This window comes from Heterocephalus glaber, unplaced genomic scaffold (genome assembly GCF_053883595.1).
Source record: "Heterocephalus glaber isolate CG9 unplaced genomic scaffold, H.glaber_assembly_v1.0 deba00001737, whole genome shotgun sequence".
NCBI classification, from domain to species: Eukaryota; Metazoa; Chordata; class Mammalia; order Rodentia; family Bathyergidae; genus Heterocephalus; species Heterocephalus glaber.
In genome coordinates, this window is record NW_028258445.1 from 6,845,079 (window position 1) to 6,862,198 (window position 17,120).

At 40.9% G+C, this 17,120-nt stretch overlaps 1 protein-coding gene across 1 annotated transcript in view; it reads right to left on the bottom strand.

The window, feature by feature from the left end:
- Positions 1–2,153: 2,153 nt before the first annotated feature.
- Positions 2,154–17,120, bottom strand: part of LOC110347540 (zinc finger protein 124-like) — a 72,182-nt gene continuing 57,215 nt past the window's right edge. Inside the window, exon 4 of the mRNA XM_087200291.1 lies at positions 2,154–11,530. Within this exon, the coding sequence (XP_087056417.1) occupies positions 11,491–11,530 (40 nt within the window). The 3' untranslated portion in view covers positions 2,154–11,490. The remainder of the gene's footprint in view (positions 11,531–17,120) is intronic.

The window sequence follows — 17,120 nt, forward strand, 5'->3', positions numbered from 1 at the left end:
ACTCTGGCTGCTTCCAAGCTTTAACTATTACAAACTGTGCCGCTATGAACATGGATGCACATATATCACTGTGGTATGATCCTTTTAATTCTTTTGGGAAGATACCCAGCAGGGGAATAGCTGGGTCAAATGGGACCTCTAGTCCTAGTTCTTTGAGGTATCTCCATACTGACTTCCACAGTGGTTGCAGCAGTCTGCACTCCCACCAGCAATGGAGAAGGGTTCCTTTTCCCCACACCCCTGCCAGCATTTGTTATTTGTTGATTTCTTGATAGCAGCCCTTCTTTCTCAGATGAGGTGGAATCTCAGTGTTGTTTTCTTCTGCATCTCTCGAATGACCAGTGATGTTGAACATTTTTTCATATATTTGTTTGCTGCTTTCACTTCCTTGCCTGAGAAATGTCTGTTCATTTCAGATGCCCATTTTTGAACTGGGTATTTGAATTTGGGGGGGTCTGATTTTTTTTCAATTCTTTATATATTCTAGATAGTAGTCCTTTGTCTGAGGTACGGCACTAAAAATTTTTTCCCATACTTTAGATTGTCTGTTAGCTCTTTTGATGGTTTCTTTTGCAGTGCAGAAGCTTTTTAATAACGTGAGATCCCAGTTGTTGATTCTTTCTGCTAGTTCCCATGCTGCTGAGGGTTTTTTATGAAGTCTTTTCCTATGCCAATATCTTCAAGATGTCCACCTAACTTATCTTCCAGCAAGTTTAGTGTTTCTGTCTTAATATATATATATATCTTTAATCCACTTCAATCTTAGTTTAGTGCATGGTGATAGGTATGGGTCTAGTTTCAATCTTTGGCAGATTGAAATCCAGTTTTTCCAACACCATTTATTAAATAGGCTATCTTTCCTCCAATGAGGGTGGTTGGCTCCTTTGTCAAAGATGAGGTGGTTGAGTATGTCTGGAGTTGTTCTGCATCTTCTAAGCTATTCCACTGGTCCTCAGTTCTGTTTCTTTGCCAGTACCATGCTGATTTCATCATAGTAACTTTGTAGTAGAGTTTCAAGTTGGTGATTGTGATACCCTCAGCCATGTCTCTGTTGCTTAGAATTGCTTTAGCTATTCTAGGTCTCTTATGGTTCCAAATGAATTTTTGGGTTGTTTTCTCTAGTTCTGGAAGTATATTGTTGGAATTTCAATTGGCATTGCATTGAATCTATATAGTAGTTTTGGAAGTATGGCCATTTTCACTATATTGGTTCTTCCTACCCAGGAGCAAGGGATGTCTTTCCATTTTCTCATATCCTCTTCGATCTCTTTTTTAAGAGTGCTGTAGTTTTCAGTGTAGAGGTCTTTTGCTTCCTTTGTTAGATTGATTCCTAGATATTTCATTTTTTTGGATGCTATTGTGAAAGGAATTGTTTCCCTAATTTCTCAGTGAGTCTGTTATTTGTGTACAAGAAGGCTATTGTTTTTTGAGTGTTGACCTTGTATCTGGCTACTCTACTGAATCAGTCAATTAAGTCTAGAAGTTTTTGGTGGAGCTGCTGGGTCTTCTATGTAAAGTATCATATTGTCAGCAAATAATGACAGTTTCACTTCTTCTTTTCCTATCTTTATTCCTTTTATTTCTCTTTCTAATTGTTATGGCTAATGTTTCCAGAACAATATTGAACAGGAGTGGTGATAGTGGCATCTTTGTCTTGTTCCTGATTTTAGCATGAAAGTTTTCACTTTTTGACCATTTAGTATGATGTTGGCTGTTGGTTTTTCATAGATAGCCTTAATCAGGTTAAGATAAAAACCTTCTATTCCAATTTTCTGTAGGGTTTTTATCATGAATGGGCGCTGGATTTTGTCAAATGCTTTTTCTGGATCTATTGAGATGATCATATGGATTTTGTTCTTGACTCTGTTAATATGGTATATTACATTTATTGATTTATGAATGTTGAACCATCCTTGCATCCCTGAGAAAAATCCAACTTGGTCAGGGTGTATGGTCTTCTTGATGACCCTCTGTATTCTGTTTGCCAGTATCTTGTTGAGGATTTTTGCATTTACGTTCATTAGGGAGATTGGCTTGTAGTTCTCTTTTTGGGTTGGGTCTTTCCCTGGTTTTGGAATCAAAGCAACACTTGCTTCCAGGAATGAATTTGGAAGTATTGCTTCCCTTTCAATTTCCTTGATGAGTTTAAAAAGTAATGGCATTAGTTCTTCTTTAAATGTCTTGTAAAATTCAGCAGTGAAAAACAACAACAACAAAAAATTCAGTAGTGAAGCGATGTGGACCTGGGCTTTTCTTTGTTGGTAAATATTTTATTACATTTTCAATTTCACTCATTGTAATTGGGGTGTTTAGAATTTCTATATTTTCTTCATTTAACTTTGGCAATTCATATGTATCTAAGAATCTGCCCATTTCTTCTGTGTTTTCCATTTTATTGGAGTAGAGGTTCTCAAAGTAGGTATTGATGATCTTCTGGATTTCTGTTGGATCTGTTGTGATTTCACCTTTTTCATTCTTAATTGCATGGATTTGTGCCTTTTCTTTCCTTTTTTTGATAAGGTTGGCTAAAGGTTTATCGATTTTATTTATTCTTTCAAAAAACCAACTCTGATTCATTGATTTTTTTTTATTGTTCTCTTAGTCTCCATTGCATTGATTTCTGCCCTAATCTTTATAATTTCCTTTCTTGTATGAGCTTTGGATTTGTTATGCTCTTCTTTTTCTAGGAGCTTGAGGTTCTGAATTAGGTTATTTATCTGAGTTTTCTCTGTTTTCCTAATATGGGCATTCACAGCTATGAATTTCCCGAGTAGAACTGCTTTCATTGTGTCCCATAGATTCCTGTATGTTGTACTGGCATTTTCATTTACTTGTAGAAGCTGTTTAATTTCTTCTTTAATTACTTCTGTGACCCATTGGTTGTTCAAGAGGGTGTTATTCAGTTTCCATTCAGTTTGTTGGGGTTTTGTGGTTTCTCATGCTATTGATCTCCAATTTTATTGCACTATGGTCTGATAATATACAAGGGGTAACTTCAATTCTTTTACATTTACTTAGATATGTCCTGTGAGCTAGTATGTGGTCTATTCTGGAGAATGAGCCATGTACAGCCAAAAAGAATGTGTATTCTGATTGTGTGGGGTAGAACACTCTGTAAACATCTATTAAGTCCATTTGTTCAATAGCTTGGTTCAGTTCTAGAATTTCCTTGTTAACTTTTTGTCTAGATGATCTGTGTATTTGTGATAGTGGGGTTTTGAGGTTCCTCACTACAATTGTATTAGTGTCTATTTGGTTTTTCATGTCTATTAATATTTCTTTGGATAGTCGGGGGCATTTGTATTTGTTGCATATATGTTTAGGATTGTCATCTCTTCCTCTTGGATTGTTCTTTTCACAAGGATGTAGTGACCATCTTTGTCTTTCTTAATTTTGGTTTGAAATCTACTTTGTCTGCAAATAAGATTGCTACTCCTGCTTTTCAACTGTTTTCCATCCTTTTACTTTCAGTCTATGAGTTTCTTTTGGTGTTAGCTCTGTTTCTTTTATACAACATAGTGTGGCATTTTCCTTTTTAATCTATTGTGCCAGTCTATTTCTTTTGATTGGTGAATTGAGGTCATTAACATTGATGATTATAATTGATCAATATTGATTTATCCTTGTCATGATGTTTTACTTTTGTTGGCTCTTTTATTTCTTATTTTTTCCCCCTTTCCCTTTAGTGTCTTATCTTGCCTGGTGGCTTCCCTCTGTTGGGCCTCATGGAGTTGTGACCTTCATTGCTTTTTTCTAGGATATTGTTTAGAATTGTTTGTAGTGCTGATTTAGTGTTCATGAAATTTCTCAGGTGTTCTTTGTCATTGAAGTATCTAATTTCCCGATTGATTTTGAAAGATAATTTTGTAGGGTACAACAGTCTAGTTTGGAAGTTATGTTCTTTTAGGGCTTGAAATACTTCACTCCAGGCTCTCCTTGATTTGAGGGTTTGTGTTGAGAAGTCTGCTGTGATTCTGATGAGCTCTCCTTTGTAGGTGATTTGTTTCTTTTCTCTAACTGCTTGTAGGATTTTGTTCTTCTGTTGGGTTTCTGGGATCTTGACTATTATATGCCTAGATGTAGATTTTTTTTTATCTTGGCTAGTTGGAGTTCTATATGCTTCACTTATCTGTATGTCCAATTCTCTCCCTCTGTCTGGGAAGTTTTCCACTATTACTTCTGTGAACAGTTTTTTTATGTCAATTGTGCTTTCTTCTGTTTTTTCATGGACTCTTATCAGTCTTATGTTATTCTTCTTTGCATCATCTAGCAGTTGTTGGATTGATTTCTCATGGTCCCTTACTAGTTTTAAGAAATCTCTATTTTCATGGTGTCTAACTGTGATCCTGTCTTCTATATCTGATATTCTATCTTCAGATTCCCTTAATCTGCTGTGGATACTTTCGAGTTTTTGATCTCCTGAATATCTGTTTGAATCTGTTTCATGGATTCCAGTTCTTTCTTATGTAGGGTGATCATGGTTTCCATTTCTTTCTTATGCTGGATATTCATGGCTTCCAGCATGTTTCTGAACTCATCTATTTTTTTATCTGTTTCTTTTCTAGATCCTCTAATCATGTCTTTCACTCTGCTCACCATCTCTGTAGATGTCTGGGAGATTATTTCTGCTTTGAATTTTTCTAGAGCCTCATTCATCTGTTACTTTCTGTGCTATCAGTTCAGGGTGTCCAGGTGGTTGATTATCAGACTTTTGCACCTCATTTTCCCCAGAAATTGCCTTTTGTGGGGTGGAAGTCTGGGTTTGTGCCTTGCTTAAACACCTTCTCATTTTTGTTTATGGTACTGTCCCTGGTTTAGTTCCCAGGTTGATATTATGAAGTTGTTTAATGTAAGTATCTTTGTTGATCTATTTAAAACCCTTATGGAATGATTGCTTCTCAGAGGTGTCTCCCAGATATAGCTGTTCTTTAGGCTTTGAGTCTATAATGACTCTGAGGCTATCTCATTTTCATTAAACCAGGAAGGAAAACTGTTTAGATCAATCACGACACCTTAGCCCAAGTCATACAATCAGCAACACCATAGCATCAGATACCTCTTAAAGAATGACAATTTGTGGTAGTTATTAATCTATCACCTTTAGCTGTGTGACTTAAATCAAGAACCAGGACCAACACAACATACAGTGAATAAACTCTTCAATATAACAACTTTACCCTTTGGGATGGGGAGTTAGAAGGAATTGGAGAGGGAGGGATAGATGGGAAGAAGGATAGGGGAAGGTTAGCAGTGTGGTCAGAGGATATAGGCAAAAAGGAAAAAGAGAATAATAGGAAAATAAAGAAGAACTCCAAATGAGGACCAAGGGAAGGTGAACAATATGGGAGAGCAAGGGAACGAGTGTAAGAGAGAAAGGAAAGAGAAAAGAAAGAAGAAAAGAGAAAAAAGGAGAGAAAAACAAATATTTGCAAAGAGTCGGAAAAAAATGAAAGATAAGCAGAGCAAAAGAAAAGAAAAACCCCAAAATAATAAAACTAACTTTGGGAATAAAAAATAACCATGAAGATGAAGGGCCTCTTACAGGGTATGTCTCTGCTGTCACAATAGACAACATGGGTTGCAGTGTGCAGATATAAGTCAATGAGTCTCAGCAAACTAGACACAGACCCATGAGATTCAGGCAGATTTCTGGCTGCAAGTCCGAACTTGAGCTCCCTGTCCTCCTGTAGGTTTGAACTCTGCAGAGTTGTATTGCAGGTTCCAGCTCCCCTTCCCCTGAAGATAGTCCTGGTCCTGATGGGAGGTGAAGATGACTCCAACTTACCCAGTACAGCTGCCAGGGTGCAGGCTGATTCGGCACATTCCACACAACTGGCAATGTTGCTACAGCATCTGCAGACCTGCCTGTCTCTGCTTTAAATTTAGTAAATACATATTGGCTCCATTAAGTCACCACTGCAGAAAGAAACACAATTGGATGAGAATCTGATGGTGCTTCTGCTGCCTGAAACCCCCACCAGCAAAATCCAGAACTGTTTCCCACGTGTGCTGCTCCTCAGTGGCCCCAGAGCTGACCATGGTTGGCACCATTCCTTGTCTCATACGACAGGATGCCAGCATGTTTTTGTGGTTAGCAGGTGGAATCTCGATTTTGTGCCTCCATATCTTCTTTTACTCACTAATGTGCTTAACTCCCAGTGACATACTAAATGTGATTTACTAATGAGTTTGTCTTCTTGAGTGCATTAATCCCGTCATCAGTGCATTACAGCACTGAGAGTGCTGTTAGGAGGTGGGCCTGGTCGGAAGAGGCAGGTCACATGGGGTGTGACCTGGAAGGTTCCTCCATTGTGTGTTGGCTTCCTGGCCAACATGACATGAGCAGCTCCATGCTCCGACCTTCCACCATGCCATTTCTGCATTGAAGCCAGCCAACCGTGGACTGAAACTGTGAGCCAAAACAAATCTGTCCTCCTTTATGTATGGGTGTCAGGCATTCTGGCTCAGTAATGACAAAGTGACTAAAACAGGGCAGGGTTTGGGGTTGGGTGAGCCTGGAGTGAGCCAAAGCAACACACACATGACCCTTGGTGGGGTCACGGAGGCTGAGGCAGTCCATAGGAATAGACAAATGGCCCCAGCAGTACTTGTTCTGATATTAACACCTGAGGAAGGCCACCCCAGAAATTACTGCTCTCACAGTTCTTCTTTACCCTACCCATCCACAGCCCCCTGCTTGTTGTCCAAGGAATAGAATTTTAAAAAGAAGAACAAATAAAATAATGTAAAATTCCCACTAGCTCGTAAGAGTGGAGTACCTCCTACCCTGACAGAGGATATATTTGTACTAGACTTTCAGAGCTTGGGCAGGAAGATAAGGCTTTATCCCTGCATGCATTTGGCTCAGTGATGTAAATATTCTGATGACTCCAACACCCTGGGAGAGGGGCCAGAAAATGGACCAACCCCTGTGGGCAGGAGGTCAAGTGTGTAGGGAATGATTCTATTATCCTCCCTCCTTCCCTGCCTGCCTGCCTTCTCAGGTGGCTTCTGTGCTATGGGTGTACTGTGTGTGGCACCAAGAGGTCTGTTCACATCCAGAAGCCACAGTAGCCCCTGAAACCAGGACAAACTGTCCTGGAAAAGAGACAACTAAGTTTTTATTTTATTTTTTGTGGCTTGTAAATGAGATTGTTGTCTTGATGTCTTTGTCCATTGCATGTGTGACTTTGTATGTTGGTTTGTATTCTACAACTTCACTGAATTTGTTCTAACAGATATTGATCATATCTGAAAAGAGTGACAACTTCTCTTCTGCATTTTTCTATCTGGATGACATTTCTTTTTCTTGCTTCATTGTGCTGATTTGCATTTCTAGCACTGTGTTGAAAAGCAGTGGTGAGGGAGGGTTGTTTCTGACCTTAAAGTAAAGGCTTTCCACTTTTCACCACTGAGGGTGATGCCAGCTGTGGGATTGTGATAATGACCTTTATTGTGCTGACTTACATTACCGTGCCAAATTTGTTTAGAGCATTTATCATAAAATGATGTATAATGTTAACACACATTCCTCTGCATCAGGTGAGATGACCATATAGTGTTAACCCCTTTATTCTGTTAATGTGTGACATCACATTTCACAACTTGAATGTATTCAGACATCGTGGCATCACAGGGACAAACTCCACACAATCATGTAAATGGTCCTGACAATATACTGCTAAGTTTAGCCTGCTAGCGTTGTGTTTAGAATTGTTGCATATATGTTTATGAGGGATATTGGCTTACAATTTTCCTGTACACCCTTGTCTGGCTTAGGGACAAGGGCATAGTGTGTCTTCGAAAATAAATTTGGAAGCATTTTCTTCTCTCAAATTTTGAAAGAGTATGAGAAGTGTTTGTCCTAGCATACACAATTAACATTTATGCTTTTTCTCTGGTGATATCCGGTGGCAGTGGAAACTTGGGCTGTGTTCTTTGAGGATTTAACTGATCTGTAGTGATGAAACATCATGAATATGGAAACTCTGTAAAGAGAGGGTGATGCCTGTAGCACTAGAGGGCTGGAAGCTGGATTGTAAAACCCATGCAAGAAAGCATAGAAGAGAGAGTCAGACAGACACCACATGTGGTCCAGTAAACCTCCTGATAAGATGTCATCACAGAAGATCACAAGCAAAGGAGCAGGAAGCTCCATGCAACTGGCTTCAATGCAGGCTGTATAATGGCCTCAAGCTGTGAAGCTATTTCATGACTGTGGCATAGATGGATAGATAGGTAGATAGATAGACTCTCAAATTTAATAGCAGAAAATGAAATACATTCATAGGGAATGGTCTCCAAATATGATCTATAATGAAAAAATTCATCCATATTTCATCTATAATGAAATTCATCTATATTTCATCTATAATGAAAAAAAGAATAAAACACAATGTGTAACACATCTAAATTAATTTGAATAAAAACACTGAAGAACAACAGAAGTACTGAGTAGTTAAAGAACCAAGATATATCAGGTACAGGTACAAATTCCCAATGATGAATGTGATCATGTACCAATAAACTTAATAAATTAAAAAAAAGAATTGCTTGAATTCTTAAGAAAAAGCAAACCAAGATTTGCAAGTTTCTATGCAGTAGAGACCATGTTGTATACCTCAGGTAGCTGAATACCTAGACTCACATATTGCCTGTTGATCTAGAATGATTAATAATAGCATTCCATCATTGGGGCAGAGCTGTCCTAACATGCTAGGTAAATTATATCATCACTCTGTACAGTCTGAACAAGAACACTTTAAGGGGAAGTCATCTTACTTCCCTGCTCACATCTGCAAATTGAGTCTCTGAGACATGAACTGCCTCAAAGTCACATAAGGATTTGTCAAAATAGTTTCTTTTTCCTTTATGAATAATGGTACCTCCCAAAGAGTACTTATCTCTATAAAAGGATAGCATTCATCTAATTGCAGGACAAATTAATATATTTCCCAACTCCGTGAAAGGAAAGCATGCCCCTTCAGTTCTTCTCCAGGGGTGGGAACATGGATGTGGCCTATACTTCCACATACCCTCTCTTCCCTGTCCCTGGTGGCTGGAAGTGGCATTTTGGAGAAAAAGATCGGGAGTTGGTGACCAGAATGAAGTTCTGATATGAGCCTATTGGCTACAGGAGGGCAACAGATCTACACAGTGTTGCACACAGACTTGGTGTTGCCTACCAGGGGCCAAGCCAAGGATGCTAGCACTCATAGTGTTGTGTTTCTGCACAATTTCCTGTCAGGAGGCAGTAAAGTGCTTTTACCCTGTGGGTGGTTGACAGATCTGAGCCAATCACAGAAGTCCAAGAGATTCCTCAGGGCTCTGAGGCAAAGATACACTACAGGAGACAGGGCAGGTGCTAAGAATCCCAATGCAGAGAGTCTGGAACCTTGATTCTGATTCTTCCCTCATGTCTACTGGCTGCATGACCTTGGTTGAAGAGTAAACCTTACTCTGATGCTTTTCTCATGTTAAAAAAGAGTATAAGAGGCCCCTGCCTGAGAATGTACCTACCTACCAATACTATTTTCTTTTTTGGTACAGGGGATTGAACTCAGGACCTTGCACTTTCAAGGCAGGAAGCAGAACCACTGAGATAAATCCCTAGCCCTCCCCCTTTTTCAAGACAGTGTCTTGCTATGTAGTTCAGACTGGTCTTGAACTCACTTTGTAGCTCAGACTGGCCTGAAACTTGCAGCAATCCTCCTGCCTCAGCTTCCTAAGTGCTGGGTTCACAGGCATGAGCCACCACACCTGGCTTTCCTACTGCTACTTCTGTAAGTAGAATTTTCCTAGAACACAGAGACCCATGTGTTCACAAGTGCTCTGTGAAGTTTACAAACCTCCCCAAGCATTGGTACAGAGGCTCCTTGGGTCACGTGGGTTTATGTCCTGAGGAACTCATGACAAGCTGAAAATATCTTAAGTCACAAATGTACTTACCCTGCCTAACCTGCCAAACACCAAGCTCTACACACTGCACCATACAGGGTCAATTATTTGCCTAGTGAGCACATGGCTGACAGGAGCTGGGGTCAAGGCTGCTATCCAGGATCTCAAATGGACAGATAGTGCTGCTTGGGCCCAGGGAAAGATCAAAATTCAAAAGTATTTTCTACTTAATGTGTGTCTCTTGCATTACCATAAAGTCAAAATATAAGTCAAACCATTGTCAAACCAAGCTGGGTGGCATCTGCAGTTGTGACATTCTTGCTCTCTGGCCATTACTGAAAAGCGCTGCTGGCCTGTGGATTACATGACCCCTGATGAAGCCTGAGCTTTCTGTGAGACTCTACCCAGCAGAGAAGAGGAGGGTGGGAAAGGGCAAGGTGAAGCTGTAGGTATAAATCTGTGTCAAAACAAGAAGACAATTTGCAAACAGTCAACAAGTCAGTTTTCCTAACAGTAACAGATGGCAACGCCTCCTGCTGGCCAGGACTTTGTAGATATAAGATGGGCTCAGAGTCCATTGAGAGGTGACAGATGTGCAAGCATCAAATCCTGAGACTCTTTGTCGGTATGGTGGTCAATGTAGACCAGGAGGGAGGCTGCTGCTTGACCCTCAAGCCTCTGAATTCCTAAAGCATGAGCTTGAAGTAGAGAAACACGGGGCACACAGGTGCTGTAGTGGCAACATGAAGCTCCTTGAGAAAGGAGGAAAGAAGAGAACAGGGAAGATCTACTAAGTAGAATTTAATCCTGTGATGGAACCCAAAGCTCATAAACAGCACTGGATGGGCCCTCAAGGCTTTAGACAGTGGTTGAGGATAGTTATTGTTGTGCTTGCATTAAATCATGCTAATCCAAATGCCAAAACCCACTCTGAATGATGAAGTGAGGCAACCCACAGTGGTGACCACGAGGTATTGTCACTGCCCCAGCAAGGGCTGCTCAGGGCCCTCAGCCAAGCTCTGGATCCTGACTTGGATCCTGTCTTGGATCCTGTCTGGACCCACAGAAGAGACTTGCTGAGCTGGCAGATTCATTTTGGCTTGGAGTTTGCTGTGTGTTTCTTGGCAGGAGGAGCCCATCCAGCAGCAATGAGCATCCTGGATTAATGTTTCAAGTAACATCTGGGACCAACCAGCTTGGGGAAGCTCTTCTACTATTGACACACAATTCTTTCTGTCCCAAAGCCTTGACCCATTTTGTTGGTTGTTGGAAGCTCATCCCCTAAGGCCCCAACTGCCTATGTCATGATGTAAAGAACAAAAAAGTGTGTGCATATTTTTCCCCATCATGGAGCATGTGCTCTGTAGAGGGAAATCTGGGAGGATGGGATGAAAGTTGTTTTGTGCTGTAGTGAATCCCAGGGCAAATGTCAAAATCAGCTTTGAGCCACAGTCTCAACTTAGTTGTTTGCTTCCCAAGTTTCTCTGCATTTTGCCCAAAATTCTGGGGAAATTTGAGATGAAGTCTCCAGGACCCAAACCAAAAAGGAGCCTTGAATTTCCTTTCTGGGACTAATGAAGTGAGGTGATGTGGTCACAGCCTTGATATGTTGGCTTCTCCTCCATGATGGATTCTGTTGGGAATAAAGTGGGACATGTGTTTACCTGCTGTCTTAGTTATTTTTCTTGTTCCCAAAACAGAATTCCCAACACCCAAAGTTAAAGGAGGAAAGATTTATTTCAGCTCACGGATGGTAGAGGATTCAATCCATAATCAGGTGGTTGCAATGCAAGGTGGCATGGAAGAGGGGCATCACAGAGGAGAAAGAGTTGATGGCAGGGTAGGCAGAAGGCAGCAAGCAGCAGCAAGTCTGCCTTCTTGCTCTCCCTTTATATTCCATCCAGGCTGTAAGCCTATTGATTGGTGCCACTCACACTCAGGATGAGGCTTTCACTATCTACACCTTTAATCCCACTATCACACCCTTAATCCACATTCACACCCTAATCTAGCTATCTTTTTTTTTTGGTACCAGAGATCAAATTTGGGACCTTGCACTTGCAAAGCAAGTGGCAGAACCACTGAGCTAAATCCCCAGCCCCTAATCTAGCCATCTTTGAAACTCTCCACCTAAGACTGAATGAGGCTTTTGGAGGACATCTAGATAAAAGCCATAGCAGCTAGTTTATTTTCCCTTTCTCTGAACCCTTATTATGCCAAAATGCACTGTTTTTTTCTCCTTTGTAGGAGGGAAGAGATATTTATTTCCCTAAACTCTCTTCAAAATCTAGAGAAAATAAAAATATTTCCTGTAAAATTTTGAAATGTGTTAGTGAACTTAGGCCATGACAACCACACTGTGCTATGTATACAGCAGTGGATATTGAATATTGTAGATTTTGTCCATTTTTGAAGAGTATATAATACCCAAACCCAAAGAATGACTTAATCTTTGTCAGATTTCCTTCATCCTCTATGCTGGTGCAATAATGCTAAAAACAGAGGAAATAGGAGTGAAAAATGAACCGAATTTCGTGTCAACAAAATAATAAATTCCTACTAGGCTAAGGGTGGTGGGCCTGTTCAGTGACTTGCTTTGAACCTGTAGAATTTGATACACTTGACAGAGTATCAGTTCCATGGTTATATCCCAGGAAACTGTTCATGTCCATCTTATTGGAGACTTTCTCCTTTGCTGGTTTTGATGGGGTAAGTGGCCATGTTTGGGTGACCATGTGGCAAACAACTGAAGACAGACATCAATCACACACCAGCTGGAAACAGAACCACAGTGAGTAGCTCCAAAGAACCAAGTCTTGCCAACAGCCACAAACAGAGCTTGCAAGTGGCTCCTTCTTGGGGAGCCTTTCAAGGAGCCCCAGCCCCAGTGGGCACCAGAGGCCTGGGACAGACACCAGGTCCAGATTCCTGGGCCACAGGCACTGTGAGATAATGAACAGGCATTGTTTTAAGGCACCACATTTTTGGTGACTTTTGACACAGCAATAGATAAGTAAGTGCAATCATGTTCTTAGGGGCTTGGGACTTCAGACTGGATCTGACTGTACCCAGGACCCACATCATCAGCCACTTCTCTGCTAGCTTTGACTTTATCTCCTTGAGCAAATTTACCTTAACTATCTTAGATACATGATCATATTGTTTAAATGACAGGAAAACATTAGAGAAATGTGGTCCAGGTGGCTTTACTGTGTGAATGCCACAGAATATAGCTTCGGGTCATACACAGTACAGCCAACTGTGCAGCCAGGCTACCTGCACACCTACAAACCTGTACTGCATCTTGCTGTTCCTGGTGATATCGGCAAGTCTAACACCACAGTAAGCATAACTCTGAACACATCTGAACGTAGAGAATGCACTGCAAACCCATAACATAAAAAAAGACAAAAGGTACAAGTGCACAGTCACTCACCAGGACGGAGTCTCTCTGAGTGAGTCAGGGAGTGAATGTGAGGTCCAAGGGCATTACTGCTCGCCACTCTGGCTTTATAAACGCTGTCCACTCATAGGATGCTCATTCTATACACAAAGCACTGTGCTTTTTCAACAATGAATTAAACTTAGCCTACTCTGTAGCAACTTAATTTTATTTTAAACTTAATTATTTAAACACTTGAGTCTATTATAATAACACTTAGCTTATAGCACACATACATTGTATAGCTGTATAAAAATATTTGCTTTATTTTCATTTATTTTTGGGGTGCTGGGGATCGAACCCAGGGCCTTGCACATGCTAGGCATGCACAGTACTACAGGGCTACACTTCCAGCCCACTTTTAAAATATCTATTCTGTAAGCTTTTTTAAATTTAAGAATGATTTTTTACTTAAAATACTTTTTATTCAACACTCTTAACAGAAATACACACACTAACTTAGTCCTACCCAGGGTCAAGTTTATCAATAGCTCTGTCTGCCGCTTCCACCTCTTGTCCACTGGAAAGCTTCAGGGCAATGACAGACATAGATCTGTCACTTCCTATGATGGTGGTGTCTCTTCTGGAATCCTCCTGCAGGGGCTGCCTGAGGCTCCTGCACAGGTGCCACTGTTCAGATCGATGACTGCAATTGTCACTTTCCTGTTGCTGGGACACAATACCTGATGCCCACAACTTAAAACGGGAGAGCTTACATTTGCCTCATGGTTTCAGGAGAGGTCAGCCCCTGGTTAGCTGGCTCCAAGGCAGAAACCTCATGGTGGAGGGTATGGTGCAGCAAAGATGCTTAGTTCATGGGAAGCAGAGCAAAGGAGCAGTGCCAGGGAGGAAGGAGACAGGGACAGAGGCCATGCCTTCATAACCCACCCAGACACACCCAGAAGTGGCTTTGCTAATCTTCCAGGTGGCTCCCAAGCCAAGGACAAGGACACAGCTGAGTTTAACCACCCTAGTGTCCTTGGGTTTGCCAGGTTTGTTTCTTTCTTGAGGTACAGACTTACTTGGAAGCAGAGAGTGTAACTTGGACTTTCTTCTCTGTTAATGAAACCTTTCAGGGATGGGGACCATGTTTCCACACATTTTAAGGAGCTTGTTGGAGTTTTCAAGAGCCTCTGCTGAACACTTCCTGTGAACTACATGGTGAGGGGGACTCTTTCTTTTCCCCAGCAGTTTCCATTTCTTTTGCCTCTTCTTCAGCTAAGCATTCCTGTTCCAGTTCTATCATAATCTTTGGGGTTGGCTGAGATGTTTTTCGGTGGTGCATGACTGTAATAACTATCTTTGACCCGTGTCTCTGGTGATACCTTTACTTAAGCACTTTCCATATTAAATTGTGACTTTGTGTTTAGCTATCTGCCTCTCTCCTATTGGACAGTGAACGCTGCAGGAACAGGGACTGATTCATCTCTGTAACCCTGGAACCTGGCCCAGAGCAGTCGCTCAGGTTCTTTGGAGATGTTTTTTGAGTTAATTAATTAATTGATTCTCAAGACAGTGGAAACAAATCAACAATTTGGTTCCAAAGGTATTTATTGATGTCAGCAAGGTGGCAAACACTGGGCCAGATGCCAGGGATTCAGATACAAATGAATCATGGTTTCTCTGCCTAAAGTTGCCAGAGCCTAGAAGAGAGGTGGTCTATGAGAAAGGACAACACAGAGCAGCCAGCAGCTTCTGAGATGTGTGAAGGTGAGCCACACAAGGATGCCATTTGTGAAGGTCATGAACTATTGAATATGGATGATGTTGCACGGATCAACCTATTAAAGATTAGCTGCTAAATGGAGGCAGAATAATTTGTGAGCCAACAGGGTCTAGATCTGTAAGGCTTTAATCCTAACCATGGAAACATGACCGACCTTTGACCCCTAAGCAAACAGTAGAGTAGCTCAAGTGGATAAGCCAGAAAAGTGGTCACATCATGGACAAGATGGTTGGTGCATTCATGGGATTAGGGGTGAACAAGGATACTGTTTTAGACTGCCAACTTTGGAAGAAAATCATTTTATTTTTCAGTGTCTTACTTTCCTAATTTAATTGCTATCAAAAGAAATTGTGGAAAAAAGTATATGCTTTGGAATCCCAGCTCAAGTGATTTTGGTGTTATCTCAGAAGCAAAAGCACAGTTACCAATGTGTTAGGTATTGCTGGCTGTGTAACAAATGAGCCACGTGACATTTCTTACTCTCAGTGCCTGCGGGTCAGAAATCCAGGCACCCTAGCCAAGTTGTCCCCAAAAGGTGCCACCTATGGGACCCAACAATGACTTTGCCCTACCTATCCCCGTAACAAAGCTAAAGCCCATACCCAAGCCCACTCAAAGACCAAAACCCACCACTTCCCCAGCTGTGTAACCAACTACTGTAAAACCACACACACAAAAACCCTACCCCAACAGTAAAAATGTTGGCAAATGTCCATTCAATCCTCAACAAATCCAGGCCCAAAAAGGCTAAAGATGGTTGACTCTGCCTCAACCCCAAGACCCCATATTATCTGGGCTTGAGACTCATGGCTGATCTAAATTTGACTTCCTCAACAGGCTGTGACTAAAATCACCCTTGGCTTATGCTGGGAGATATCAAAAACCAAAACAAAACGAAACAATGTGCCTGATGGGACCGGGTTACAGGTTAGCCACATCACCTTACAGAGATCTGTGTAATCATAGGTATCATAGTCACCCCACTTCACACTCCCAAATTTATTACAAGGCTCCAAAAAATGCTTGGTTTGCTTACACCAAGGCCTTAACTAGGTACATTCCCAAATTGGTCTTAGCTCAATCTGCCACTTTGTTTTGTGTTACTGTATATGCTGCTCCACAAGTCTTATATTATAATGGGAAAGGGGGCCACAAACATCTGAGATTAACCACTAAACACTATGAAAATAAATGAGCTGGCCTCATTTTAATGCCCATTCTGGTGGGATTAAAAATAGCTGGGTCAGCGGCTATGGGAACCTCCTCCCTGATCCTTCAGGATGCAAATTTTAAAGCCCTAAGCCACCAAGTAACTAGAGATTTGGGCCACCTGGAGGACTCGATCTCTAGGTTAAAAAAACAGGTTGATTCCCTAGCTAAAATGGTTTTACAAAATCAAAGGGGACTTGACCTTCTGTTTATAAAACAAGGATGATTATGTATAGCCCTGAAAAAAACCTATTGCTTCTATGCTAACCAGTGTGGTGTTATTAGAGATACCCTAGCTATGGCAAAAAACAAAACAAAACAAAACTAAACTAAAAAATCTTAAAGACTAAATATACTCAACAAAAAGATCAAAATTGGTTTCAAAATCTGTTTGATTGGTCCCCGTGGTTATCTACCCCAATTTCTGCTTTAACAGGTCCTCTACCTATCTTACTTCTGCTTTTCCTCCAAGGACCTTGCAATAAAATCCTCTAACTAAATATGTCTGACCGAGGGTTGATATGGTTAAACTAATGGTGTTGACACAACATTATAAAGCTTTAAAAATATCTAAAAGGTTCTGAAACAAAAAACCAAAGATTTGATTTGGTTACAAAAATCAGTGGAAAATAAAGGACCTTAGTTAACATGACAGACTCCATATTGTTGCTTGACCCATATGCCTGTCCTTTAGGTAAACCCTCCCAATAAAGTTTAAAAATCTCCTCCCCTTAAAAAAATAAACTATACTGAGTTGTGGCTTTAAAGTGTTCTAACCACAGGACATTCTGCTTTTGTACATTTTGCTTGTTTTGCCAGTTTTCTCAAATGGGAGGCCTGGAAACT